At 43.0% G+C, this 25,718-nt stretch overlaps 2 protein-coding genes across 8 annotated transcripts in view; one reads left to right on the top strand and one right to left on the bottom strand.

Annotated features, from left to right (window-relative positions):
- Positions 1-4,619: 4,619 nt before the first annotated feature.
- LOC122438430 (myb-related transcription factor, partner of profilin-like) lies at positions 4,620-24,360 on the bottom strand. 6 transcript variants are annotated; one of them, XR_006268550.1, is made up of 4 exons: positions 23,896-24,360; positions 23,277-23,393; positions 22,334-22,568; positions 22,105-22,241 (listed from the first exon to the last, which is right to left on the bottom strand). XR_006268550.1 is itself a non-coding variant. In XM_043463287.1 (3 exons), the coding sequence occupies exons 1-3, from the start codon at positions 24,358-24,360 to the stop codon at positions 4,817-4,819; spliced, it is 729 nt and encodes a 242-aa protein (XP_043319222.1). In that variant the 3' UTR covers positions 4,620-4,816. The 6 variants fall into 6 exon arrangements, 5 of the variants coding, with proteins under 5 accessions (XP_043319222.1, XP_043319224.1, XP_043319223.1 ...); XM_043463287.1 differs by lacking the exons at positions 22,105-22,241; positions 22,334-22,568 and adding an exon at positions 4,620-4,963; XM_043463289.1 differs by lacking the exon at positions 22,334-22,568 and having other exon boundaries at positions 21,551-22,241.
- Positions 24,359-25,718, top strand: part of ZNRF2 (zinc and ring finger 2) — an 84,910-nt gene continuing 83,550 nt past the window's right edge. For both annotated transcript variants that reach the window (XR_006268549.1, XM_043463285.1), the window contains exon 1: positions 24,359-24,815. Coding sequence is in view for 1 of the 2 variants with exons in the window: in XM_043463285.1 (XP_043319220.1) it covers positions 24,359-24,815 (457 nt within the window). In the remaining variant the exon portion in view is untranslated. The remainder of the gene's footprint in view (positions 24,816-25,718) is intronic.

Genomic DNA, 25,718 nt, shown 5'->3' with positions numbered 1-25,718 from the left:
ATAGTGGCCCACAATACATGTGCGAAAACATTATACACTAAAATGTCCTAATGGGGCCATTATCAAGTTACATCTGAATACAAGCCAAGACAACAAGATTTGGGGTTGGAAAATACACTCTTTAACAGAATGGTTTAAAGCTACCATCACTTTGGACAAGGAAAATCACTTCAAGTTCAGCTCTCCTGACTGAATTTTAGACCCAAGGAACATGGGGTAAATTCAATTGCTTTTCTTCTAATTTTCTAACCACATGTTACACCAGACTTAGAAGTAAACAGCATGAGGAAAATAAAATAGGGAAATTGCCTCTCCTTCAAGTGGCTGTAACTCCTTTTCCTGCTGGTTGTTGACCTCCTGGAAATAGTGGTTTCTAGTTGCCTTCTAGTACTCATTCCCAAGCGATCTTCAGCAAGCAGTGGTGTGGCTTCCACCTGCACCACTCTAAAAAGATCAGCAGTGATGGATGCTCTGCTGTCAAGGATGATGTCTGTCTTGTTTGTGAGTACTACATGAGTAACTTGATCCTTCGTCCCCCTATATCTCCCATCTCCACCTGGGAGCCACATGTCTCCAGCTCAGCCTGCTGGACACTGACATCAACACCAATATTTAGCAAATATCTCCAACTCAGCATGCCTCAGATTGTACAAACTGGTTTCCCCAAACCTGCTTCTCTTCTTGTCTTCCTTAGCCTCCATGTTACCCAGCCTAGAAATACTGAGTCATTACCTATTCTCTCTTTCTCCATATAATTGATTCACTCCATTTCTGAATAATACATTCTTAGATGCCTCTCATCTCCAAGCCCACTGTGTTCCTACTTATCCCCTTGACTATAGGCACCCCCTCTGCTTTCCTATCTGCATTGCTATCAGACTCCCCTCTATAATACAGGCACATCTGAACAGTGTTTGCCAATGCTAGGGTGACCGAATGGCCCCGTTAGCTTGGAAAAGTTCAGTTTTATGTTGGGTGTTCTGTTATCTCATCTGGTTAGCATGCCTTTCTATTCTCAAAAGTGACCCATTTGGATGATGAATTGTGTGTTCATTCTACCATGGCAAACAGGATAAAATTCAAACTCTTCTATCTAACTTACAGTCTGGCTCCAGGCTAATGTTTTGGCTCCGTCCTCTTCCATTCTGGACACCTGCTCTTCCCCAAACATACCAAGCTGTTGCCCACCTCCTCATTACTGTCTATGCCATTTCCTCTTCCTAAGCAACTTTCCCTCTATTTCCCACTTACCGATTCCTCTTTGACCTTCACTGCCCAACCAACATAGCACCTCTTCTATAAACACTGTATCCTGTCTGGCCCCGCCTCCACCCATCAGAGATTGCTTCCCACCATCCCCCAGAATCCTGCCTATGATCTTGTAGCAATTAGTTCAAACGTTTGTTTGAAACTAGTGCAACACCTGGCCCATTGTAAGTCTTCAAAGTATTTTGAAAGAGAGGCTTTAAAGGAGCATGAAGCCAGGAGTATTTTCTCTGGCTCTGTTTAGAATTGAGAGCTTTTATCCTCCACGTGGGACTTGCTTGAGAAAATCTGACACATCAGAGCCCAGTCCATTTCTTCTTCATCTGAAAAGTAATAAGAAGAATAATTGCTGCTGCCAAAACCTACCCATGTAAACTCAATAGGATGGTAAAAACAAGTCCTGCTGTTGAACTGTAACATGTTGAAATAAAGAGATGAGCTTTCCACCTTCTGTCCTCTGTCCCCACAGCCTAGGACCTGTGGAGGATGTGGGCAGGAGGAGGTTCTAGTTCTGGCAGACGGCTAAATAGAGACTGTACCTATGGGAGGTCAGAATGATTTATTCCAATACAAATGAAACTAATTAGAAGAATAACCATTTATTGACCATGTCCATGGGTCAGATATTGTGCTAAGAAGTTTATATGCCATTTTTTTTATGTAAGGCCAATCTTGTAGGATAGATATTATGAGTTCCCATTTTATATTTGAGGAAACTTAAACTCAGAGAGGTTAAGTAACTTACCAAGGGCATAAAGATTGTAAGTTGAGTTGGAATGCATAATCATAATACTAATAAACACATGTATGTGCCAAGGTCTTTATGAAGTTTGCTGCTTGGTCTTCCCTACCACTTCACTACCACATATGAGTTTAATACTGTTATGTTTCCATTATCAGATGGGAAAACCTTTAAGTAACTAGCCCAGGGTCATACAGCTAGTAGGAAATTGTACCAGGAAGTTTACACCAGAAGTCACATAGCTGGTCACTAACTTTACTGTCCTCCAGATCTGTTTGATTTTGCTATCTTCATTCATTCTATATTGCCAGCATCCATAATATACTCTAGCTCCTCAAACATATGCAGACCAGCAACATTGATATCACCTAGAAGTATGCTTGAAAATTCCTGGACCCCAGTCCAGACCTAGGAAACCAGAATCGGCACTGTAACATGATCCCAGGTCCTGTCTAAACCAGTGGGTATCAACCTTGTCTGCACATTGGACTTCCATCAGTTCAGTTCAGTTGCTCAGTCATGTCTGTTTTGGGACCCCATGAACTGCAGCACGCCAGGCTTCCCTATCCGTCAACAACTCCCGGAGTTTACTCAAACTTATGTCCATTGAGTTGGTGATGCCATCCAACCATCTCATCCTCTGTCATCCCCTTCTCCTCCCGCCTTCAATCTTTCCCAGCATCAGGGTCTTTTCTAATGAGTCATTTCTTCACATCAGGTGGCCAAAGTATTGGAGTTTCAGCTTCAGCATCAGTCCTTCCAATGAATATTCAGGACTGATTTCCTTTAGGATGGACTGGTTGGATCTCCTTGCAGTCCAGGGGACTCTCAAGAGTCTTCTCCAATACCACAGTTCAAAAGCATCAATTCTTCAGTGCTCAGCTTTCTTTATAGTCCAACTCTCACATCCGTACATGACTACTGGAAAAACCATAGCTTTGACTAGAGGAACCTTTGTTGGCAAAGTAAAGTCTCTGAATTTTTTTTTTTATTTATTTTTTCAGTGGGTTTTGTCATACATTGACATGAATCAGCAATAGATTTACACGTATTCCCCATCCTGATCCCCCCTCCCACCTCCCTCTCCACCCGATTCCTCTGGGTCTTCCCAGTGCACCAGGCCCGAGCACTTGTCTCATGCATCCCACCTGGGCTGGTGACCTGTTTCACCATAAATAATATACATGCTGTTCTTTCGCAACATCCCACCCTCACCTTCTCCCACAGAGTTCAAAAGTCTGTTCTGTATTTCTGTGTCTCTTTTTCTGTTTTGCATATAGGGTTGTCGTTACCATCTTTCTAAATTCCATATATATGTGTTAGTATGCTGTAATGTTCTTTATCTTTCTGGCTTACTTCACTCTGTATAATGGGCTCCAGTTTCATCCATCTCATTAGGACTGGTTCAAATGAATTCTTTTTAATGGCTGAGTAATATTCCATGGTATATATGTCCACAGCTTCCTTATCCATTTGTCTGCTGATGGGCATCTAGGTTGCTTCCATGTCCTGGCTATTATAAACAGTGCTGCGATGAACATTGGGGTGCACGTGTCTCTTTCAGATCTGGTTTCCTCAGTGTGTATGCCCAGAAGTGGGATTGCTGGGTCATATGGCAGTTCTATTTCCAGTTTTTTAAGAAATCTCCACACTGTTCTCCATAGCGGCTGTACTAGTTTGCATTCCCACCAACAGTGTAAGAGGGTTCCCTTTTCTCCACACCCTCTCCAGCAAGTCTCTGAATTTTAATATGCTGTCTAGGTTGGTCATAGCTTTTCTTCCAAGGAGCAAGGGTCTTTTAATTTCATGGCTGCAGTCACCATCTGTAGCGACTTTGGAGCCCCCAAAAATAAAGTTTGTCACTGTGTCCATTGTTTCCCCATCTATTTGCCGTGAAGTAATGGAACCAGATGCCATGATGTTAGTTTTCTGAATGTTGAGTTTTAAGCCAACTTTTTCACTCTCCTCTTTCACTTGCATCAAGAGGCTCTTTAGTTCTTCTTCACTTTCTGCCATAAGGGTGGTGTCATCTGCATATCTGAGGTTATTGATATTTCTCCCGGCAATCTTGATTCCAGCTTGTGTTTCATCCAGCCCAGCATTTCTCATGATGTACTCTGCATATAAGTTAAATAAGCAGGGTGACAATATTCAGCCTTGACATACTCCTTTCCTGATTTGGAACCAGTCTGTTGTTCCATGTCCAGTTCTAACTGTTGCTTCTTGACCTGCATACAGATTTCTCAAGAGGCAGGTCAGGTGGTCTGGTATTCCCATCTCTTTAAGAATTTTCCACAATTTGTTGTGATCCACACAGCCAAATGCTTTGGTGTAGTCAACAAAGCAGAAGTAGATGATTTTCTGGAACTCTCTTGCTTTTTTGATGATCCAGTTGATGTTGGCAATTTGATTTTTGGTTTCTCTGCCTTTTCTAAATCCAGCTTGGACAAAAAACAAACAACTCAACAATTATGGCGGAGTAGAAGGACATGTGCTCATCTTCTGTGAGAACTCCAAAATTACAACTCGTAGGTGAATAACCATCAACAGGAGAATGTTGGCTCCCACCAAAAAAGATGCCCCACATCCAAGGGCAAAGGAGAAGCCCCAACAAGACAGAAGGAGGGGCAAAATCATGTTTAGAATCAAACCCCATACCTGCCAGACATGCTCAGAGGGCTCAAACAAACCTTGTGTGCACCAGACCCCACAGAGACTGGAGCTCCTTAGGGAGCTTGAAAGAATCCTGATGCCTGGGTTCCACTGACAGTGATTCTGCTTTGTCTGGTTATGGTTTCAGTATTGAACTTATGAAAAGTTTCCCAGGGGGTTCTGATGTGATGCCAGGTCTGAGAACCACTCGTTTAAGCAAATATAGCTTGGTTCCTTCCTTCTTGTCTTCCTTAACTCATTTCTCTTATGTGCAATTGACCTTGCCAAAGTATAGGCACAGCTCTGTGGGAAGATGAACAAACAATTACAATATTGTAGGATAAGCACTATGAAAATCATTACCCCATTGGCCAGGGAGATCCAGAGGAAAGCCTGATGTCCGAGTTCATGTGAAAGAGTCAAGGCAGATTGCTTCCAGGACACCACATGGGTTTCAAAGGCAAATAGGAGTTCTTGGATCTGTTGCAACTATGCTCACTCGCTCACTTGTGTTTGACTCTTTTTCACTCTATGGAGCCTGCCAGGCTCCTCTGTCTATGGGGTTTTCCAGGCAAATTGAGCCATTGAGCTACCTGGGAAGCCCTTGATTTGTTGAGGGGGATGGGAAGCTGGTATGGGTGAAGGGAGAGTTCTGTATTTACTATGAAAGTGAGAATCATAGAATTTGAAGCCATAACAGATTATAAAGATCATTTGATGAATCCAATGAAGTAATATTTACCTTCACTACATGTAATGCCCTTTGATGTTTCTAGTATTTCAATACTCTTTTCCTTCATTAAAAAAATAAATACTGGTCATGCCTAATTGAACTGGCTTCCTGCATCACTAATGGATGACATCCACAGTTTGGAAGACCAGACTTAAATCCTTCCATTTTCCCTTGCAGAAAAAATAACCCAGAATATTAAATAACAGCCTGGAAGAGTAAAGAAAAATATGTTCAAATTCCAGTGTGAAGGATTTGTATCAGAAATTTTTTAAAAAAGCCTTCTGTATGGTTTTGGTTGTTGGATATTTCAGAAGGGCTTGCCTTCCCTAGAAGTTCTACCCATTTTCTGGCAGACTAAGGCATAGACCTGTGCAGAAGGCCAGATGGTGAATTAATAAATGAGGTATCCAGGCCCTTTCTTCTTGTTCAGTTGCTAAGACATGTCTGACTCTGTGACTCCAAGGACCGAAGCACGCCAGGCTTCCCTGTCCTTCAGTATCTCCCACAGTTTGCTCAGATTCATGTCCATTGAGTTGGTGATGCTATCTTACCATCTTATCCTCTGCCACCCTCTTCTCCTTTTGCCTTCAACCTTTCCCAGCATCAGGGTCTTTTCCAGTGAGTTGGCTCTTCACATCTGGTGGCCATAGTATTGGAGCTTCAGCTTTAGCATCATTCCTTCCAATGAAAATTCAAGGTCCTTTCTAACCCCACTCAAATATCCTGGATATATTAATACTACTGAGCAGGAATTCTCAGTTTAGCTGGGTTTGGGAAGTAGTCATTGCCATTTGGGTGTGGGGAGAGGGCCCTGTTAGAATCAGCCAGGGTCTTTGTCTAAGGTACATGACTCCCAGCTCTTTTGATATGCATCCTGCCCCTTTAAGCCCAAAATTCCAGCTGACAGTATGCCCTATTGAGGCTGTGGGAAAGGTAGCAAAAGCAAAAGTGAGAACTGCTGATCTCTTCAGCAATGGTTCCCTACCTTCTAGGTTTCACAGGTGAATAAAAATTCAAAATGAGTTTGGGAATCAATATCAGGGTGCCAATATCTCATAGTGTCAAATAAGGAAGTAAAAAAAAGATCCCAAATAAGCAAAACAAAACAAAACAAAACAAAAAATTCCCCAAACTACTGCTCTCTACAATTATCATAAGATTAGAAAGGACATAATCTTAAAGGAAAGTTTGTGAAATGAATATGTTTAGCCTTAAGAAATTTTAAATATGGTAGCAGAAAATTTCCCATCTTTACCATTTTTAAGTGTACTGTTAATTATGTTAAATTATTGTGTAACCAGTCTCCAAAATTTTTCATCCTGCCAAACTAAAATTCTGTACCCCTTAACAACTCACAATATCCCCCTCCCCCTAGCCCCTGACAACCACCATTCTACTTTTGGTTTCTCTGAATTTGACTGCTCTAGGTACCTCATGTAAGTGGAATCATACAGTATTTTTGTTTGCTTGTTTTTGTGACTGACTCCTTTCAAGTCTTCAGGTTTCATCCCTGTTGTAGCATGTGTCACAGTTTGCTTCCTTCCTGCTCTCCCTCTGCTCTCCATTATGTGAGAATACAATGAGAATTCAGTAATGACAGTAAATGACAGTAATTTACAAATCAGGGGGCTCTCACCTGACACCAGATCTACTGGCACCCAGATTTTGGACTTCCCAGCTCCAGAGCTGTGAGAAATAAATTTATGTCTATTGTTCAAGTAAAAAAAAAATCTGAATAATATTTTATCATATGTATATACTACATTCTTCTAATCCATTCATCCATAGATGAACACAGGTTGCTCCCACCTTTTGGCTCTTTCTAGTAATGCTGCTATGAATAGGTTGAACAAATCTGTTTGAGTCACTGCTTTCAATTCTTTTGGGTATAATCCCAGAGGTGGGATTGCTGGTTCATATGGTAACTGAATGCTTAATTTTTGGAGGTATCATCATATTGTTGGAAGACATTTAGCTTTTTCTAGGTAAGAAAGCAACTGCTGCATTGAACTAATTTTTCTTAGTTTACTGTGAAGGCTTCATCACAGACCTGCATCAGTCTGTAGATCAATGCCTAGAATTACTGCTTCAACAGATGTAAACTTATTTCTGATGCTATCCACTCTTCAAATGAGGAAATCTGTGTTCTTTATATCTTGCCTGACAAGAAAGATAATTATTTTTCATCATAAAATATCCACTAAGTAGTTTGGAAAAGTATACAAAATCCATTAGCTTGATTACACTAAATTATGAAAAACAAGATGGTTTCTGTTACCCACTTTATCAAGCCATCACTATTTTAAATGTGACTGTAGGTCATTATCATTCTAATATTGAGCATTGAAGACAGCAGACATTTGCTCTTCCCCTGCATAGTGACTGTGTTTATAAAACTCCTCGAGGAGATATTCTCTAAAGTTCATGTGTATCAAACTAAGTAAAATTTCTGCATGATGGGGCTTAAAAAATTTTTTTTCAAGTTGTTCTTTTTCAGTTCTTTGTGAGCTCCAGAAGAAACTCTTTTACCACTGAAAATCATGAGTTATTATCAAATAAATTTAATTCAGTAGGAAAAAAATCCTAAGAAAATCCTGCTGTATTAAAATGAAATCTTAATTGTAGCTACCATATTGGCCTTGACCGTCTTGACAGTATTTTTCACATCACCCAGTCATTGGAGAGGGGCAGGCATGAAGAAACAGAGCAAAATTTATTAGTAGTATGACATGTGTTAAAAGACACTCCTTGGAAGGAAAGTTATGACCAACCTAGACAGCATATTAAAAAGCAGAGACTTTACTTTGTCAACAAAGGTCTGAAAAGTCAAGGCTGTGGTTTTTCCAGTGGTCATGTAAGGATGTGAGAAAGTGAAAGAAAGTGAAGTCCCTCAGTCGCATCCGACTCTGCGGCCCCATGAATTTTCCAGGCAAGATTACTGGAGTGGGTTGCCATTTCCTTCTCCAGGGGATCTTCCTGACCCAGGGATTGAACCTGGGTCTCCAGCATTGCAGGCAGAAGCTTTTACTGTCTGAGCCACTAGGGAAGCCCAAGGATGTGAGAGTTGGACTATAAAGAAAGCTGAGAGCCAAAGAATTGATGCTTTTGGGCTATGGTGTTGGAGAAGGCTGTTGAGAGTCCCTTGGACTGCAAGGAGATCCAACCAGTCCATCTTAAAGGAGATCAGTCCTGGGTGTTCATTGGAAGGACTGATGCTGAAGCTGAAATTCCAATACTTTGGCCACCTGATGCAAAGAGCTGACTCATTTGAAAAGACTCTGATGCTGGGAGAGATTGAGGGCAGGAGGAGAAGGGGACGACAGAGGATGAGAAGGTTGGATGGCATCACTGACTCAATGGATATGGGTTTGGGTAGACTCCGGGAGTTGGTGATGGACAGGGAGGCCTGGCGCGCTGCGGTTCATGGGGTCACAAAGAGTCGGTCATGACTGAGTGACTGAACTGAACTGAACTGATGATGTGTGCTAAAAGACATACTAGAAAAAAATAAATAAAAGACATATTAGAGAAACTGGATAGATGTAGGTCTGAATGTTAATTGAAATGTTGCATTTTACTGAAGAAATTTCAGATCTCCTAATTCCTCCTGGAATGCCAATGAACTATAATTTCAATATGTTACAAATTCTAAAAAGTAACAAATTGTCATTTCCAAACATGTGAACCTGCTCTTTGCACAAGTCATGTCTGAAGTTCCTCCTATTTAAATATCTTTTTTGTTTTTGCTTGCCTTACCAAAAGAACTCAATTCTGGAAATGTTTTTTATCTCTCTCTTACTTCTGACACTCAAAACTGAATCAGAGATCCCTCATGAAGTGTGTGTGTGTGTACGTGTGTGTGTGTTTTCTTTTTGCCCTTTCTCTGCTAAATCTGTGTGCTTTTAGTGTAGCACATTTTATTTTCCCATCTGTATGATTTGCTTGAAGCTTGGTATTTTTATGCCATAAAAGAAAGTGTTCTAAATGTATGAAAAAAAATACACTTCATTGTAAAATCTGATGAAGTTGTTCCACACTGTTTCAGTATGTTTGTTTCAGACAGTTGTAAGAGTGTTTTTGGTGTTAATCTTCTAGAGTTTATTATTTGTTCACAATTTGCCCATGCTACGAAAATGAGTCTCCACCCAATCATTTCATTAGGCCTGTAGACTCTTCTTCCTTTCCTACTGTTTCTGATGCAGGTCAGCCTCTTACTATTTTTTTTTTCTGGTGGTAAAATATACATAACAAAAATTTTAATCATTAAAATTATTTTATTGAAGTATTATTGATTTACAATGTTGAGTTAATTTCTACTGTACAGCAAACAGCAAAGTGATTCAGTTACACATACACATATTCTTTTTCACACTTTTTTCATTACTATTTAATTAAGGATCATGATTATAGTTCTCATGCTATACAGTAGGACCTTGTTTATTCAAAGCATCTTTAAGTGTATAGCTCAGTGGCAGTTAAGTGTATTCACATGATTGTGCAGCCCTCATCATTTTGCACCTGGGTTACTGCAACAGCCTTCAAAACCCATGTCTTGCTTCTAATTTTGCCCGCAGTAAGGAAACGTAGAAATCATAATTCTGTTGACTTATTTTCACCATGTGCATCCGGAGGAAAAAAGTGAAATGTAAGGGGCATTCTTTGCCATTTCTTCTGTGCTTTAGGCTACATAGCTGATGAAGATCAAAGGCAGATAAAGTCCCAGGGGCAAAAAAAGGCATGTACCTGCTGCACCTGTGCTTCCCTGACGCAGGTTATTCCTTGCTCCGGGTATCACAGCCGAAGCGATTGCTTTGTGAACCTTGTAAACGTAAGTGCTCTTAAACTCATTTGGCACTAAAGGGTCTGGTCACCAGAAGCACCAAAAGGCTTTTAGAAGTAAAATTTGTAGCTTAATAGAGCGCAGAAATGATCATTTCTAAAAACGAAGATGCAAAATTCTTAGATGACTGAACTTTGTACACACCCACACACACACCCACACACACACAGCGTCAAGGAGCCCGACCCGCCTTGGCCCCTCCCACGACCGCTGACGTCACCTGGTCAGTGTCCCGGTCCACGCGGAGTCCTGAGCCCTCTAGGAGGGTAAGCGCATCGAAAAAGAAAACGAGGAACCGGTTGACGCAAACTCTTTCAGGTTTGGAACCTTTAGCAGTGCAGTTTTGCATCACTAGATGTCAGTGTGGGCTTTCCCGACCGTCTCTGCAGGAGATGTACCAGACAGCACCCTGGGTCCTTCCCCAAGTCCTGGCAAACACAGGGCTATTTTCAGAACTGTAATTTCACCAAATATATTATATACTTACATATTTTGACTTTTCAGAGCTATTGTAAAACACAGAAACCCTGAACCAAAGGCTGTTCTTTTTAATGCTGTGACCTAATCTCATTGCTTGCATTTGGAAGGCAGCTTACCACGCTGTTTTGAGGCAGGTAATGGGAAGCCCCAGCTGTGTTCCACTTAGGGTCTTTCAAAAGCAGCGTGCGGTCTCAGATACTTGTAATACCTAGCTTCAGGAAATCAAGCATCTTATGCTACCATGACTCACGAATAGGGCAGGAAGCCAAGGAGAAATATGTATGAGTAGCTACATAAGAATTTCATTGGCCATGGTTATTAGATTTTTCTTTTTTAAACGCAGTTTGTCATCAGGGAGCTTCTGAAGTCTTAAAGAACAATCAACGTATTCATTTCCTATGGCTGCTGTTGGAGAAGGAAATGGCAACCCACCCCAGTATTCTTGCCTAGAGAATTCCATGGACAGAGGATCCTGGTGGGCTACAGTCCATGGGGTTGCAAAAAGTCCGACACAACTGACTAACATACAGGGCTGCTGTAACAAATAACCACAAACAGTTGCCTAAAAACAATACAAATTTACTATCTTGCAGTGTTAGAGGTCAGAAATCCAAAAAGGGTCACACTGACTAAAACCAAGATGTTGGTGGGACTGTGTTCCTCTTGAAGGATCGCGAGAGAATCCTTTTCCTTGCCTTTTCCAGCTTCTAGAAGCTACCAGCATTCCTTGGCTTGTAGCCCCCTGTCTTTAGCAATGGCCCACTGAGGTCTCCTTGCACTGTATCACTCTTCTTGCATGTATCATTTTGAAAAGTCAAAATATGTAAGTATATATTTGGTGAAATTACAGTTCTGAAAATAGCCCTGTGTTTGCCAGGACTTGGGGAAGGACCCAGGGTGCTGTCTGGTACATCTCCTGCAGAGGAGAGAGGGTGGCGGTCGGGAAAATCCACACTGACATCTAGTGCCTCTCCTCTCCTCCTCCCTGTTTCACTTATAAGGAAACTTGAAATTATTTTTTTAATTTATTTTAGTTGGAGGCTAATTACAATATTGTAGTGGTTTTTGCCATACATTGACCTGAAGCAGCCATGGGTGTACATGTGTTCCCCATCCCGAAACCCCTTCCCACCTCCCTCCCATCCCATCCCTCAGGGTCATTCCAGTGCACCAGCCCTGAGCACCCTGTCTCATGCATTGAACCTGGACTGGCGATCTGTTTCACATACGATAATATACATGTTTCAATGCTATTCTCTCAAATCATCCCATTCTCGCCTTCTCCCAGAGTCCAAAAGTCTGTTCTTTACATCTGTATCTCTTTTGCTGTCTCGCATATAGGGTCATCGTTACCATTTTTCTAAATTCCATATATATGCGTTAGTATACTGTATTGGTGTTTTTCTTTCTGACTTACTTCACTCTGTATAATAGGCTCCAGGTTCATCCACCTCATTAGAACTGATTCACATGGATTCTTTTTAATGGCTGAGTAATATTCCATTGTGTATATGTACCATAGCTTTCTTACCCATTCATCTGCCGATGGACATCTAGGTTGCTTCCATGTCCTGGCTATTGTAAACAGTGCTGCGATGAACATTGGGGTACACGTGTCTCTTTCAATTCTGGGAACCTTGAAATTAAATTGAGCCTATTCAGATTCATACAATCTCCCTATCTCAAGACCCTTCATTTATTTATACCTGCAAAGCCCCTCTTGCCATGTAAGGTAATATATTCACAAGTACCATGGATAAAGGCATAGACATCTTTAGGTGGACATTTCCCTGCCTATCACAGTCATTATTTTAAGTACAACAATATAAGATGCAATTTTTACATACTTTTTTTTCTTTTTTTTCCACTTATTTTTATTAGTTGGAGGCTAATTACTTTACAATATTGTAATAGTTTTTGCCATACACTGACATGAATCAGCCATGGATTTACATGTGTTCCCCATCTAGATACTTATTTTTTATTTACTGATATATTTGTCTATGCGGGGTCTTACTTGAGGCACAGTGATCTTCGATCTTTGTTGTGGCATGCAGGGTCTCTATCAGTTGTGACCTGTAAGATCTTTAGTTGCAGCATGCAAACTGTTAGTTGTGGCATGTGGGATCTAGTTCCTTGACCAGGGCTTGAATTGGCCTATTAAAAAGTTCATCACCTCAAAAATTGTATCTTAGTCACTGAGACTTTCCCGGTGGTCCAGTGGCAAAGATGCAATTTTTGAGGTGATGAACTTTTTAATAGCCTAATTCACTGTGATAGAAAACTGCTGTCCATAGTAGACTGTGTGGGAAAATAACAAGGCCTAAATTTCCTTTATTCATGGAATGTTAACAAGGAGGAAAAATAAATTTGCCACACCCAGCATTAATATTTGGTCACCCTCCAACCTGACTGCACACAGCACTACCTCTCCTTGCCCTTGTGGTTCCGCACATTCAGAATGTCTACCCTAGGAAGAGCACTGAGTTGGAGACAGTGGGAGATGTGGTTCTTGCCCTGAGAAGCATTGTACTAAATGAAATCCAGGGCTTTGAGAAGGCTGCTTATATCCCTGTGCAAATTCAGTATAGGATTGGATGTCTAAAGCCAACAGAACTTCACTCTATGGCTTGCTACAACCTAAAGGCTGGTTTTGTTCTGCCTTGTAGAGCTGAATGTATTTCCCCATTTCTCAAAATTGATCTTTCCTATCTAGTGCTCCCAGGGACCCAAAAACTTACCTGTTATCCTTGACTGTCCCTTCTCAGTAATATACAACACCTGATGGGCCTCCAAGACCTATGGTGGCTACTCTCTTAATAGCTTTTGAATCTACTGTACCTCAGTCTCCTGACTTGTCTTCCATTTCCACTGTGCTTTCCTCCCTCCTATCAAGAAACTCTCCAAAATACTGCTTGAGTTATCCTTCTAAAATGTATATACAATCATGCTACTTCCCTGTTTATGAAAGTGGTTCTCTTTTGTCTTCTGGATTGATTCCATCCAACCTCTTAGCCCAGAACTCCAAGCCAGTTAGACTTTGCCTCAACCTCCTTTTCCAGCCTAGTCACTTGCCTCGTCGCCTCCCACCCTTTGTTTCAGCGCTAATGAGCTGCTTGCTGCTCTCCAGATGCTCAGAGCTCTCCCGTGCTTCACGCTCCCTCAGCCTGGAATGCCTGTGGCTGCTTAAGCCAACTCTCAAGATTCAGTTCAGTATCACTTCTGGGAATTCATCTGTCCTTCAGCCAACCCCCGTCCCTGCACTCGGCTCCAGCAGGCATTTATCACACTGCACTCTAATCATCTCATGATCTATATCTATGTCCCCTGACTCTAGGCTATATGTTTTTCGAAGGCAGGGACCCTGTTTAACTTTGCATCCCCGCTGGTAAACACAGGGCCTGGCAATTACAAATGCTCAGTCACCTTTTGCTTATGGAATGAAGACATCTCCAGCACAGGTCCCAAGGTATTCTGCAGTTTCCATGAATCAAGGACAACCTAGTTCAGGGCTAGGTTCCAAAACCTACCTGGTTTAGACCTGTATCCTGAGAGTGCAGCCAGAGCCCAGCTAGTTTCTGGGAAACAGAGGGTGGGGCAAGTTGAACAGTAGCTCTTATTGCTCTGTTTTCTCTCTGGTTGCCAAGGATAGATCATCCAGCAATTATGAGTTTACCACTTCCAACCTGCCCTAACCTGGCGGCATACGTCAATCAACAGCAACCCAAAGGGAACTGGCCACCTGAAGATATAGGCTTCCCTGGCTGAAAAGCATAGAAGATGGCAAATGGGACACATGCAAACTTAATGCGGTGATGACAGCCTGGTAAATCAGGAGATTCAGGACAGGTTTTTGTCATGGCTGCCCATCGTGATCCACAGCGGATACTAATGTCTCTTATATGCACAGTGTCTCAGAGGCAGGCACTGTAGGGAGTTAAAAATAAAACAGGAACAGAGTTCTGTATTTGGGAGGCTTATGCAATCTAGGCTTAAAATAAGGGGCTTGCTTTCATTGGGGCTTTTGGCTACTTTTCGGGCTAGGGGAGGAGATGGTTAGGGAAAATGTCTTATAATACTATTTAATCATTGATGTATAACCATAGCGATTTCAGCAAGTGACAGGAAGCAAGAGGGCAAGTGTATATGCACTGGATAAGAGCCCACATGCATTATGTAGCAGAGAGCTATTTTTTCTCCAAGCCAAGCTATTCTTCACTTCTGGAGGCAGGGAAACGCCCCTTGGTACTGACCTCATGACACACCTTTCCACTAAATCTTAAGTTTTTTTTGACAGTATGCCTCTCAGAGCAGGGATTCCTTTTAAATTTAAAACAGTGTGGGGAAGCTGAGGATTTCTTCATAAGTGAGGGAAATCATCATGTGTTGTGGTTGTTTTGTATGATGGGTTTTAAAATAGGGCTTTTAAATACTGAAAAAAATATATTGTTTGCAGTCCAAGGTGGATTGAGAAGACAGCATAATATAAACATTTACGCTCTTAATGATACTCCATATCATTTTGATAAGCAAGAATTAAGTTATTTTTATTAGTAGTTGCTGACATTGTATCTCAAGCTGTTTTGGGAAAGGAAAATGATTTCAGAATCTGTGTTTGACATAGCTTAGGGATCTGGCCACTGATTAACATGAAATGCTGTCACAACATGTTTAGTCCTGTTTAGGACGCTGAAGTCTCCTTAGTGAAAGCGTAATTTAATTATCTTGTAGACTCGAGATTTTTTGTTTTTAAAGCTTTAGATATATTTCAAATAGCTAGTCCCTGGTCTCTTAATGACAATTTCTTTTCAAATTTAATATATATAGATGCATATATATTCATCCATCCTATGACAATTAGATTTGCCATTATGTCATATTGTCATCAAAATTAGAGTAGTGATAGACATACTTATTAGTAAATTACTGCTAAACAATTATTACCAATAAATTGTGTCAACAATGTATTCAAATTATACAAAGTGGTAAAATCAATCCCAGTCAGTACTAGTATATATTAAACTGAATAATATCATAACCTGCTAGAAGTAATATGCAAATTATTACAACCTGCTAGGGACAATCACATTGAGATTAAAATATGTGCATCTATTAACAAATTTCAAAGTATTTTCCAATAGAGACTGAGTCTTTTGAGACTTACAACTGCTCTGTGAGATGGGTATTATGATCATCTGCATTTTACAGAGGAAACAGGTTTAGCCAGGTGAAGTGGCTTGTCCTAAATCCCACAGCCAGAGCTAGGCAAAGTCAGGGCCTAATGCTGGCCTGAGCTTAACTACTTCATGGTGTGTGCTTAGAATCCTATCATGATGGCTCCATCTTTTGGAAGACAGGCATGATTGATTAAAGAATCAATGAAAGTAAAGGGATGGAAGAATTTGGCTTACTCGTGATCCTCAAAAACGTGTGTTAAAGACATTATCTAAATTATTGATGTCCTATGAAAAACTACCCAACGAGTCCTAAATATTCCTCTCAAGTGACTTCAGTTTTATTAAGATATAGGTTTCTAATCACCATTTAAGTCTTTTGCAGAGTGGATTAGGATAAATTTTAATGTTTAGATGCCTCATTTATTTATGTAAGAAATGAAACATAAGAATAGGAAAAAGGTCTGTTTAAAGACAGGTTATTATACCTATGGTGGCTCAGCAGTAAAGAATCAGCCTGCAATGCACGAGATGCAAGAGATGCGGGTTTGATCCCTGGGTTGGAAAAATCCCCTGGAGAAGGAAATGGCAACCCACTCCAGTATTCTTGCCTGGAGAATCCCATGGACAGAGGAGGCTGGTGCTATAGTCTACAGGGTTGCAAAGAGTCAGACACGACTGAGTGCACATAGTCCTATAGTTTGGTAAGGAGACCAGATAGTATATAATACCAACAATAAAAAAAGAAAGAAAAGGTGAAATCATGGCCATCTTTTAAATACTATAGTAAGAGGCAAGTGGGATGGCGGAGACTTTAGCAAACAATGTAGGGCTGGTGCTGGCTGTAGGAAAGCCTGGTTGGGAGGCTGTGGGCCTGACTGAGCAGATTAATGGGTGTGACAGGTCTTCTGCCCGGTGCAGATCTGCTGTCCTGTATGTCAAAGGTCTGACCCGTCATAACTTTAAAGAGTGGGCGAGAGAGGAGAGAGAAGCACACACAAAAAGAGTAAGTGCAAAAGGAAAGAGACGTGCTCTGACTGGAACTCAAACTAGATAACAGCAAACTGCTCAGTCAGGTATTTTCACTAAGCTCACAACTAGCTTATTCGTTCCAATGTGGGTTTCTGGTCACCAGTTTTGTCAACAGGAAGTACTTTAACAGTACAAACTAACTGTGAACCCCAAAAGTCTTTGATCAAATATCATCATTTGAACCTGTCAGGAGAAAGGAAAACAGAGCATGAGAAAGCTTCAAACAATTTTAAAGAGCTGGGGCTTTGGTCTCTTGAAGAGTCACTGAACATTAAAACAACAGCTCTGATTAGGTACAGGAGAGTGTCCTTGAGACGAGTGCTTCTCCAAGGGTGTTCTGAGGTCCCGTGGCATCAGCATCACTGGGCTGCTTGTTAGAAAGCACATTCTCAAGGTCTGATCCTGATGGAAGGGAGAATCATTGAGGGTGGGGCCCAGCCGTCTGTTTTAGCGAGGTCTCCAGTTGATTTTCTTATGCACTGAAGCTTGTAAAGCACTGATTTAGACCATCATTTGTCAAACAACAGATTACAACCAATGAGTGGGCTATAAAATCAATTCATCGGGCAGTAACCAGCATTTTACAAAAGTGAAATGGAACAGACCAGAAACTGGAGTGTATCCCATGTAGCATAGGTATGATCCCATAAGGCTTTGTTCAGTTCTGTACAAGTGTACTGATTTGGATGAAGCAGCACTTTTAAATGTTGAAGAACGGGTAAGGTAGAATAAAGAAGCTACAAATTTTAAATGAAATCAGAACTGTTTGGTTGACGATAAAACACACTGACAGCTTAATGTAGATCCCTGTTTGGAGAGAGACAGAGGAGAGAGGGAGGAGGGCCAAGGAAAAAAAAAAAAAAAAAACAGAGCAGGCCAAAGTTTCATAACTCCAGAATCCTTGAGGGGAAAGAAATAAGTCTCACCCAGAGAGAAAATAGAAGGGGCATCGATAATCAAGGGGGATTCGTGCATGCGTGCTAAGTTGCTTCAGTCATGTCCGACTCTTTGTGACCATATGAACTGCAGCCCGCCAGGCTCCTCTGTCCATGGGATTCTCCCGGCAAGAATACTGGAGTGGGTTGCTATGCCCTCCTCCAGGGGATCTTCCTGACTCAGGGATTGAACGCAAGGCTCTTTTGTCTCTTGCATTGGCAGGCAGGATCTTTGGCCTAGCACCACCTGGGAAGCCCATCAAGGAGGATAAGTATGAAATAAGGTCATGTGTGACCTTCAGAAACCATCATTTAAGCTGAAATACTCATTCACTCCTTCATTCATTCATTCATTCATAGATCACTTATTGTATCATCACAGGTCCCAGGCACTGTGTTAGATGCTGGACAGTACTGTTTAATGACAGCAAGAAGATGATAATAACAATAGCAAGATCTGTGATGTGAAGGGAGTATTAACATGTGTTGAGTGAGAATACTCAAGTTAGCCTGTGATGATGGGTTAAGAGTGGAGTGACAAGAGACATCCATATGGAGAGGCTGTTTAATCAAAATGATGACCACATTTCAACATGATAGTCTATTTTGAAGTTAATTAATGGTTATTGAGATAAGTGGTTCTTAAATATTAGCATGCCTCAGAATCCCTTCAATGGCTTGTTCAAACACTTTTTGATTTAGTAGTTCTGGGCGGAGGGGGGGGTGGGGTCTGAAAATTGCCTTTCTGACAAACTTCAAGGTGATGCAGATTCTACTGATCTGGGCACCATACTTTGAGGATCACTGACCCAAATGACTAAATGAACAGTTGTGCTGGATGGTGTTTCCAGACACACAATGTAAAGCAGAAGAAATTTAGCTGACCCATACAGACACAAAATTTTTTTCTTTACATTTTGATGGCTTAAAAATAATAGCTGCCACTTGAAATTTTTCATGTAACTTAATTTTTATTGTAAAAATTAAAGTTTTACTAAGATTTCATACTTAGCTTAGATGTTTGATGGCCAGACAGTTGTTCTTGTGTGGCAAAGATATGTTTGCTATGTGCTTGCCGAAATTATTTCCTTCCCTTCCTGGGCACACACACAAATCCACATTTTCTGACCCCTTTGCAGGTAGGTTAGACCATGTGACTGATTTCTGCCAACATGGAGAGTGGGAAGAGGGATGCAAAACCTTCTAGTCTTGGCCAAAACTTCTTCCTATATCTGTCTTTTTCTTTGGGTGGCACAGGATCTAGTGAGGGGACCAGGGGTCTGCTTAGCCACAGGATAAGAACCTGGGTCCCCGAGTCACCACTTGGAGAAGAGACACTGAGGATTGCCACTTAAGTGGGAAACTGTTTGGAGGGAGCTGAGCGGGTTTACCAAGTGAACTTGTAAAGTGCTCTCATTGCATCATGAACCTGAGGTCAGGGAATTGTTTCCATTTTGTGGCTTAGCCTGTCCTGATTAAGATGCTGTTCCTGGCACTAAGTAACAAAACACACATTTATGATGGAGAATGAATAATCATTACAACTCTAATTTTTACCCTCTATGTTTTTTGTAAATGGCCTTCTCACTATTCATTTATTCAACAAATACCTACCTAAAGGTTATTATGTGTCAAGCATTGCAATGGTGAGCCAGAAAAATGATGCTTTCCATGCCCTCATGGAATTTACAACCTTGTGAAGAACGGACATAAACAATCAAACAAATATAAAATTCCAGGTGTTGTGAGTGGTGTGAACACTGGAAACCTAGCACTATAAGGAGATGTTTTCCCTAGGTAGGAATAAATGAATAAATATTGAGTACTTTTTTAGGTGTAATTAACATCTGCGTAAAAATGATTTAAAAGTATAGGTTTGGATGTGTTGAAGCAAAATATATGTAAATTTGAATATGAGCAAGAATCATAGGGTTAAATCTTTTCATTTAACAGTTTTAACTAATGAATGGGGTTTGCTCCATATTGTAGCTATCTGAACTTTTAAAATGCATAATGTATAATGACACATAACATTTTATATATAATAAAATGTATAATAAGTGTGAAACTCTTTATCAGTTGTTAGCTCCTCAGAGACCTATAAAAGTCTTTTACTCCCTTTGAAAATCATAATTTGCTATTAACAATAAGTTCTTGCCATATTGGTATAAATTCCTGTTGAACCAGAGTTTTCCACCAAAGGCCTCATTCAATAAAACTTAAATCAGATTGAATAACTAGATTGCCTGCTTAAATTAGAGCTTATCATTCTGGTAATGACTTTGGCCTTTCAAACTTTATTTTTGCTTACCAAGTAAATGTTAAATTCTTAAAGAGATGGGAATGCTGAACCAACTTACCTGCCTCCTGAGAAATCTGTATGCAGGTCAAGAAGCAACAGTTAGAACCAGATATGGAACAACAGACTGGTTCCAAATTAGGAAAGGAGTACGTCAAGGCTGTATGTTGTCACCCTGCTTAATCTATATGCAGAGTACATCATGAGAAATGCTGGGCTGGATGAAACAGAAACTGGAATCAAGATTGCCTGGAGAAATATCAATAACCTCAGATATACAAATGATACCCCTTTTATGGCAGAAAGTAAAGAGGAACTGAAAAGCCTCTTGATGAAAGTGAAAGAGGAGAGTGAAAAAGTTGGCTTAAAGCTCGACATTCAGAAAACTAAGATCATAGCATTCAGTCCCATCACTGCATGGCAAACAGATGGGGAAACAGTGGCTGACTTTATTTTTCTGGGCTCCAAAATCACTGCAGATGATGACTGCTGCCATGAAATTAAAAGACGCTTGCTCCTTGGAAGAAAAGCTATGACCAACCTAGACAGCAGACATTACTTTGCTGCAAAGGTCCGACTAGTCAAAGGTATGGTTTTTTTCAGCAGTCATGCATGCATGTGAGAGTTGGACCATAAAGAAGGTTGAGCACTGAAGAATTGATGCTTTTGAACTGTGGTATTGGAGAAGACTCTTGAGAGTCCCTTGGACTGCAAGGAGATCAAGCCAGTCAATCATAAAGGAAATCAGCCATGAATATTCACTGGAAAGAGTGATGCTGAAGCTCTAATCCTTTGGCTACCTGATGCAAAGAACTGACTCATTGGAAGACTCTGATGCTGAGAAGGATTGAAGGCAGGAGGAGAAGGGGATGACAGAGGATGAGATGGTTGGATGGCATCAGTGACTCGGTGGACATGAGTCTGAGCAAGCTCTGGGAGTTGGTGATGGAAAGGGAAGCCTGGCGTGTGGCAGTCCAAGGGGCTGCAGAGTCGGACACGACTAAGTGACTGAACTGAAGTAAACGTTGGTTTCATTAAGCTCATACCCAAGATGAAAGAATTTTGAGTAGCTCAAGATTTGAATTGAGTAGTTATATATATATATATATATATACACACACACACACGGTACATCAATAGCTATACTTATATTCTTCAGTTCTGTTTAAAAACTTGATTTTCATACTTCAAAGTGATAATCATTACATAAATTACTCATTACAAGTATGAGAAAAAAAACCAAGTATTTATGCTGTTTGTACAAAAAAATACAAGTTACTATTATTTTCACATAGGGAACACTTTTAGGAATTTTAAAAATCGAAGGGTCACAGCAGGGTGTCCACTGGGTATCTAGACCATGCTTTGCCACCAAAATACCACATTACAGTTTGGACTGGAGTGAGAAGAATTTTATTAGGTTGATGCAAATATAATTGCGGTTTCAGACCGTGAATTTTAAATCACCATAACTGGGCTCAAGCCCATCTTTATTGATTAAAATAAGAACCATTACAATCAACACATTTTTGCCAACAAGAAATAAGTTTGTTTATCCCTGTAGTATCAAATCCATACTTAGGGATTTGATGAACTCTTGCAAAGCATTTCCTGCCTTCTGCTGGCTCTGGAAGCATTTTCCCTGCAAAAAGTTGTCAAGACGCTTGAAGAAGTGATAGTTGATGAGAGGTCAGGTGAATATGGTGGATGATATAAAACTTCATAGCCCATTCGTTCAGCCTTTGAAGTGTTGGTTGTGTGATGTGCAGTCAGGTGTTGTCATGGAGGAGAACTGGGCCGTTTCTGTTGATCAATGCCAGCTGCAGGTGTTGTAGCTTTTGGTCCATCTCATTGATTTGCTGAGCATACTTCCCAGATGTGTTGGTTTTGCTGGGATTCACAAAGCTGTAGTGGATCAGACTGGCAACAGACCACCAATCTGTGGCCATAACCTTTCTTGGGTGCAAGTTTGGCTTTGGGAAGTGCTTTGAAGCTTCTTCTCGGTCCAACCACTGAACTGGTCATTGCTGGTTCTCATATAAAATCCACTTTTTGTCACATATCACAATCAGAGAATAAGAGAAGAACCTAATGTAGAAAAAGACAAGATGACCCTTCAAAATGATGATTTTTTTCATTTTTAGTCAGTTCATGATGCACCCACTTCTCGAGCGTTTCACCTTTCAAATTTGCTTCAAATGCTGGGCAACTGTAGAATGGTTGATGTTCAGTTCCTGGGCAACTTCTCATGTAGTTGTAAGCCTCTCAATTGGTTATTGTCAACTTCCTATGGGCAGCCACTATGTTTATCTTCAGGCTTTTATCTACTCTGCAAAACTTCTTGAACCACCACTGCACTGTACATTTGTAAGCAGTTCCTGGGCCAAATGTATTGTTGTGAGTTGTCTCTGCGAACTCGAATAGGAAAGTCGCTTGAATTTGCTTTTTCTCTAACATCATTTCCATAGTTGAAATAAATATAAACAAGTAATAAGTCAGCCAAAAACAAGTCAGCCAAGTAAGAAATGTGCATTAAAATGATGTACAGCACAACCATTTTTATTTAAGAATGTATTCCAATATCAAATGGAAAATTTAAACAATGCAAAAGCCGTAATTACGTTTGCACCAACCTAGTATTAATGGCCATTTTAGAGAAATTACAGGGTTTTAAAGCAGTGGTGCTGTGGAGATTTGATACAAACATCCCAGGTAAGGAAACTAACATCCACAAAGGTAAAATGATTTGCTTATTACACTTAGTTTTGGTCCCAGACCTAGACCCCAGGTCTTATGAATCGGTTGCAGCTGTCTCTGTGCCAGTTTTTGCTCTACTGCTGAAGATCATGTTGGATTATCTTTAGTTCTATTAACTCTGCTTTCTCCACAGTCGGAGTGTTTAAATGGGATAGATCTAATTCAGATCAAGTTGCCTTCAGCTTCCTAGGTTCTTTCTTTTGTTTTCAGTTTTTTATCATCAGATTGGTGAGCTTCTGCTTTATTTAAAATACGCACTTGGAGTAACATCAAGGAGGAAGGTCGACACCCACTCAAACGCAATGGCTAGAGACAGAGGACAGAAACACTCCCAGCCTCAGCTTTAAGAAGGTGAAGACTACCCACCTTCAGGTCCAGCGTCCGAGGGCCACGTGCAGGAGGAGGGGCCGTCTTCTGGTTGGCGCCCGGAGGAGCTCCGTCCCTCCAATCAGAGCAGGCCCCGCGGTGGAGAGGGGGCGCGCCCTGCAGGAGAGGGCGGGGCCAGAGACCTGTCCATCACCGAATCCGCGGGTGGCAGCACCTACCCCACCAAGGCACCTAGGCGAGACAGGGTAGGAGCGGGAAGGCCGCGGCGAGGGGGGAGGCGGGGCCAGGCCGGTGGGAGCCAATCCGCCCGGCGGCGCCAGGGGGCGGGGGCGGGGTCACCGCGCGCGACCCAAACACACGGGTTCGGGCGCACCCTGGGGCCGCGCTGGTCCTCCGCCTTCCGGTGCGAGGGCCGCAGTACCTCCTTCCCCGCTGAGCACCCCCCACCTTCGTGGTCCAGACCCTACCCCCCGGCCCCTCCTTCTCTGGGGGAGCGCGGTGACGGTTGCCGGGAAGCGCGCGCTGCCCCTCCCTCTCCTCCTGCGTCCTCCCCTCCCGCGCCACCCGTTTTTCCTCCTTCTCAGTTAATAACAGCTGGGTGGCTGGGGGAGGAGGGAAGGTGGCCCCAGCGGAGTCTGGGCGGGCACCTCCCACTCACCCGTGAGCCGCCGTGGGAGCAGGAGGATGGCGGCGGTAGCGGCGGCCGCCCGGGAGGAGGCGGTGCCGAGGGCCCGGGCGCAGAGCGCAGCGGCGGCGGCAGACAGCGGCAGCGGCCCGTCGCGGCGCACCAGAACCGAAAGCAGCGGCAGCCGCGCAGCCACCTGAGCCGCCCCTCCCGCCGGAGCCAACGATCGGCGCCCGCGGGAGCCGGGACCTCCTTCCTCACCGTCTCTCCTCGTCTCCCGAGTACCCAGACAGGCCGTCGATCTCGCTCGTCACCCCCTAGAAGAGCGCGGCGGACGCCGACCGCCCCCAGGGGCGCCGGGCGGCGGCCCTGGACGTGCGGGCTTCTTTCTGCGCCGGCCTCCGCGCCTCGGCCCTGCCCTCTCGCTCCCGCGCTCGCTCCCGCCCTCCCGGCGCTCCGGGCGCTGTGCGCGGGCCCGGCCCGGGGCAGGGCGGACATGGGCGCCAAGCAGAGCGGCCCGGCCGCTGCTAACGGCCGCACCCGCGCGTACTCGGGCTCGGATTTACCTTCCAGCAGCAGCAGCAGCGGAGGGGCCAACGGGACCGCGGGCGGCGGGGCGCGAGCCGCAGCTGCTGGGCGGTTTCCGGCTCAGGTGCCCAGCGCGCACCAGCCCAGCGCCTCCGGCGGCGCCGCGGCGGCCTCGGCGGCCCCGCGCAGCCGCTCCCTCGGCGGGGCCGTGGGGACCGTGGCGTCGGGGGCCCGAGCGGCTCAGTCCACCTTCAGCATCCCCAACAGCAGCAGCGGCCCGTACGGCTCGCAGGACTCCGTTCACAGCAGCCCGGAGGACGGCGGCAGCAGCGGCGGCAGGGACCGGCCGGCGAGCGGGGGTCCCGGAGGGCCGCGCCTGGTGATCGGCTCCCTACCAGCTCACCTCTCGCCGCACATGTTTGGAGGTACGGCCCCTTCCCTCTCTGGCTCCCGCGGGCGGCACGTGGGCCGCGGCTGCGCTTATTTTTACCCTTCTCCTTTTCTCCTTCAGCCTGAGCGCCGGGGGTTCGTCGCGCGGCCGGGCCGGGTCACCCCTCTTGGGGCTGGGAGGGAAAGACAGAGGGAGAGAGCGCTTCTTAACCCCTGCAGCGCCGCTACCGCGGGACCCCAGTGTTTGGTTTTTGAACCCCGCGTGCACCCTCACCTCTTCGTGGCTCTCTCCTACAGAAAGCCCTTGTTTGCTCCCGGAGGTGAAGGGAGCAAATGTTGTTTTAAAAACAAACGCAATAACCCTGGTGTTTGTGGTTTTTAGTAGCAGGAAGTCAGGACCCGTTGCTAAATGTGGTTGTATCTGGTGACTCCGGTGGTGAGCAGTTTTTAAAGGCCAAAAGTCAGAGTCTCAAATGAACAGATGAGTGTTTGAAAAAGAAGAGAGCTGTCGCTTTTGGAGTAACTTAATGTAGAACTGTAATTCTCAAGTCTTGTGTCGGTAGTCCTACCTACTGTGTACGCTTTAATTGGGTGAATGTGTTAATGAAAAGTATATTTTTAACCTTAGGAAACTGCTGCTTTAGATAATGATTAATGTGAGTCCTGCTTAATTTGGACAGAGCATTAAAAAATTGAGATCTGTTTCTTAAGGAAAGAAACCAATAATCATTACAACTCTGCCTACAAGATGCAGTAAAAGCCCAGGTGTTTTGGAAAAGCTATGCTCGCTAGGGTTCAAGAAAGACCCTGTGAAAAATGGAAATTTTAGTAGCAAAACGGCTTGTCTTTTTGAATTGATAGAAACGGGGGAGGGGTATCCCTGATGTGAGGAAAGCAAATTCGACCTCTTCAGTTGTGTTTTATGGTTTCTACTTTCC

The sequence above is a fragment of the Cervus canadensis genome, chromosome 3, assembly GCF_019320065.1.
Source record: "Cervus canadensis isolate Bull #8, Minnesota chromosome 3, ASM1932006v1, whole genome shotgun sequence".
NCBI classification, from domain to species: domain Eukaryota; kingdom Metazoa; phylum Chordata; class Mammalia; order Artiodactyla; family Cervidae; genus Cervus; species Cervus canadensis.
This window is presented reverse-complemented; position numbering and strand designations above follow the sequence as displayed.